Source organism: Dromiciops gliroides, chromosome 2, assembly GCF_019393635.1.
Source record: "Dromiciops gliroides isolate mDroGli1 chromosome 2, mDroGli1.pri, whole genome shotgun sequence".
NCBI lineage: Eukaryota > Metazoa > Chordata > Mammalia > Microbiotheria > Microbiotheriidae > Dromiciops > Dromiciops gliroides.
In genome coordinates, this window is record NC_057862.1 from 11,519,070 (window position 1) to 11,522,856 (window position 3,787).

At 49.7% G+C, this 3,787-nt stretch overlaps 1 protein-coding gene across 1 annotated transcript; it reads left to right on the forward strand.

Annotated features, from left to right (window-relative positions):
• Positions 1-418: 418 nt before the first annotated feature.
• CH25H (cholesterol 25-hydroxylase) lies at positions 419-2,266 on the forward strand. The gene has a single exon (XM_043986921.1). It carries the CDS (start codon positions 510-512, stop codon positions 1,371-1,373), a length of 864 nt encoding a protein of 287 aa, XP_043842856.1. The 5' UTR covers positions 419-509; the 3' UTR covers positions 1,374-2,266.
• Positions 2,267-3,787: the final 1,521 nt, after the last annotated feature.

A 3,787-nucleotide genomic window follows, 5' to 3' on the forward strand; every position in this document is an offset into this window, starting at 1 on the left:
GGCCAGCAGGAGACCAGACTCCTGAGTTCTCCTCGGGGTGGGGGGGAGGGGGTGCTATCGCAGGGGCCAGCCAGCTTGTCGTAAGGCTCACTCTCTCACCACCACCACCCCTCATCCCATCTCAGCTGGAAGCACATGGATCTGATTTGTCTTCTTTCCCTCTGCTCGGCAGTTCCCGTCTCTGCCTAGTTCAGGCATCTCTCCAACCCCTGAGGGAGCCCTTGGAGCTTTGGGAGGATGTGCCAAGCAGGAGGCCTGTTGCTTTTGTAAAAATTAGGAAAAAAAAAGTCCTCCCACTCTTCCCTCCTCCTTGCCTCCCCCTCGTCCCCACCCCCCCAGCAGTGAGGTAGGAAAAGTGAGAACAAGTGACATCATGGATGGGAGGGACCAGGAGCTCTTATTAACGAAGAGAGCTAGCTCCCAGACAGTCCAGACAGGCTCAGCAGCTCAGCTCAGCTCAGCTCAGCCCTGCTCAGCCTGGCTCGGCCCAGCTGTTTCCTTCCCCACTGATGGCTGGTCTCAGCATGACCAACGGTAGCGCAGAGCTGCCAGGGTACCGAGCCCTGGATGCTTCTACTGTGCGCCTTCTGCAGCCTCTCTGGGACATGATCAAGGCCAGAGAGGGGCTGCTTCAGTCCCCTTTCTTCCCGGTCCTCTTCTCTGGAACCACCTACATGGCCTTCTGCCTACCTTTCATCATCCTGGACTTTGTGGGCTACAGGGTCCCAGCCCTGAGGAAGTACAAGATCCACCCCAATTTCTACCCATCTGCAGGGCAAATCCTGCCCTGCTTGCTGCACACAGTCTATCAGCATGTGGTCTTCATCTTCCCTGTGACTGTTCTCCACTGGCACTGGGGCCCCCAGACCTGGCCAGCGGTGGCCCCGGGCCTCTGGGAGCTTCTCTACCATGTGACTGTGTGTCTTCTGCTCTTCGATGCCGAGTACTTCGTGTGGCATGTGTTGCATCACAAGGTCCCCTGGCTGTATCAGAACTTCCACAAGGTCCATCACAAGAACACGAGCCCCTTCGCCTTGGCTACGCAGTACCTGAGCGTCTGGGAGCTCTCCTCTCTGGGCTTCTTCAACTGTGTCAACCCTGCGCTGCTTGGCTGCCACCCACTGACCACCATGACTTTCAATGTGGTCAACATCTGGCTGTCCGTGGAAGACCATTGTGGCTATGACTTTCCCTGGTCTACACACCGGCTAGTGCCTTATGGCTGGTACGGTGGGGTGTCCCACCATGACATGCACCACAGGAAGATCACGTGCAACTATGCCCCGTATTTCACTCACTGGGATAAGCTACTGGGGACTCTGAGCCTGGGCTTCTCTGCAGGAAATCCCCCAACCCCAGCCCCTTGGAACTGAGCCCACCTTGGGGGTGCAAGGTGAAAAAAAGAGGAATCTATTTTAAGGGAGAGATTATTGTCTAGTTAGAAGCTATGAGAAATGGGATTTCATGTATTTTTGCAGTCTGAGCATTTTTATTTTGTACAAGAAGAATGCAAAATTATATAATATATGCATATATATGTATAAGGCATAGAGTTCTATATGTACATATCGCTGTCTAACTAAGCCGAGATAATGCGTCGACTTGACCTTGAATGCCAGCCCTCTGAGGACTCAGATGCATTTCCCGGCACTCCGTTGCTGTGACAGCTTGTGTTGGTGTCTCTTCAGGGGGATTGCTGAGACCACTTTGGCGAATGAATATGCTTGTGAGAAAGCATTTTCCCTGGGCTGAAATGTGTCCTTGAGCCAGGCTAGCACACCCCCCCGGGTTGGGTTTTGTACCTCATCTGGCCGACTCACCTATTTATGGAGCTGATTCCTGCTGGACAGTGAAAAAGCCAAGAGGATCTTTCTATTTTTCCTTCCTTTGTACTGTAATCTGTATTTATACTGCACTACCCAATGTGATGTTTGTGTTTCTGATTTTTAAAAAACAAAAACAAAACAGACAAAACAAGTCCCGTGTTGTGTATTTGGCATCTTGAATTGGGGACCTTCAGAGTTGGTCTGTTACTTATTATGTCCTGTATGGATGTGGGCAAGTATCTTCCCCTCCCTGTGCCTCAATTTCTTTCTCTGTAAAAGGAAGATCTTCAGGATCCCTTGCAGCTGAGACATTCAGTGCTGCTGGTGATGTCAGCCTATAGAAGGGAGGGAATGAGTGGAGAGAAGATGCTGCTATGTGAGTCTGCTGAGCAACTGGCAGCCAGGACTGAGCTGGTGCTTGTGGGATGTCCACCCACAGGGCAGGGTTGGGCAAAAGGTTTGAGGGAGGCGGTCTTTTTTTTTCTTAAGGGGGAGGGAGAAGGCTTTCTTGGGGGGAAGCTGGGGGCTTCTACAGAGCAGAAAAGCGGTGATGCAGCAGAGCTCTCTACAGAAATGCCCATCACCTCTGACACCTTCTGAGGGATGCTCAGATGACTTCAGCACAAGGGGCAAAGGGCTGAGTGGGCAGGCAGCACAGCCCCAGAAATCAGGGTTTAGGGAACTTGGCCATTAGCCAAGCAGGCTGCAGGAAAGAAGAGGCGTGCCTTGTTGGACAGGACTGCTGCGCTTCTGAAAGCTCTTCATCATGAATTAAAAAAACCCATTGAGACATATTTTAAATGCATTAGAAGAGCTGTGCTCAAAAAAACTCAGGGTAGTATTGGGGAACAAGGGCTGACTCTGAGGGCAGAGGAGGTGGGCTAAGCTTGGGCAATGCCCTCTGCTTCCTGAGGAGGGGAGGGGGCAAAGGATCAGAGGCTTTTGGCAGGGCTACTAGGAGAGACCTCAGAGGAGCCCCAGTCCACCCCGTGCATTTTTCAGGTGGAACTGAAGTCCAGAGAGGCTCTGACTTACCCACAGTCACCCAGGTGGTCAGTAGCAGAGCTGGGATTCGAACCCAGATTCTTTAACTCCACACCCATTATTCCTTTTATTGTACCAAATGCGAAAACAAGAACAAAGAACCCCGGTCAAAGATGCACATTGGCCAACAAAGAGGCTGCAGTTTGAAGAGGACGAGGCATCTGTCCTTTCAGCTCCTTCTAGGAACTGAGTCATTTGGGTTGTAGGACAACCTTGGATGGGCCTTTCCTTCGGAAATAGTCTTAGGAAATGGGGAATCATGTTTCAAATGCAAACATTCACTTCCTGTTTTGGCAGCCTTGTCACTTGGCTTTATATCTATATCTATCATCCTATCAAGCATTTACCTCTCCTCTACCTGTCTGTCATTCTGTCTCTGTCTATTTACCTGTGTCAGTCTGTCTATCCATTCACCCACCCATCCATCTATCTATCTACCAATCATTTATCTCTCATCTCTCTCATCTGTCCATTCATCTATCTGTCCTCTCCACCTATATTATTCTATCCATTTATTTATCTGTCTTATCCATCTACCCATCTATCCATCCATCCATATCTCTCTTCGATCCATCCATCTATCCCTCTATCTAACTCTAAGTTTCTGAAAGCAACACACTCAAGCATAAAAAACTTCTAGTCAGAATGCTAAGCTGGGATAGTGAATAAAATACTGGGCAAAATAAATGCTGGACCAGGATTCAGGGAGTCTGGGTTCAATTTTTTGCTGAATGACCTTAGAGAAATCACTTTAGTTCTCTGGAATTACGTTTCTGACAACAAAGCTGTTGGACTAAGGTACCTTTTAGCTCTGACATATGTCTGTAAATGTCACTATCTCATCCAGAGAGTCATTACGACACAGTGGATGGGTGCTGGGCTTGGAGTCAGGGAGATATGGGTTCGAGTCTTGTCTC

Bases quoted from the DNA above. Each gene is read 5' to 3' on its own strand.
- CH25H (XM_043986921.1), top strand. From the start codon at position 510: ATGGCTGGTCTCAGCATGACCAACGGTAGCGCAGAGCTGCCAGGGTAC.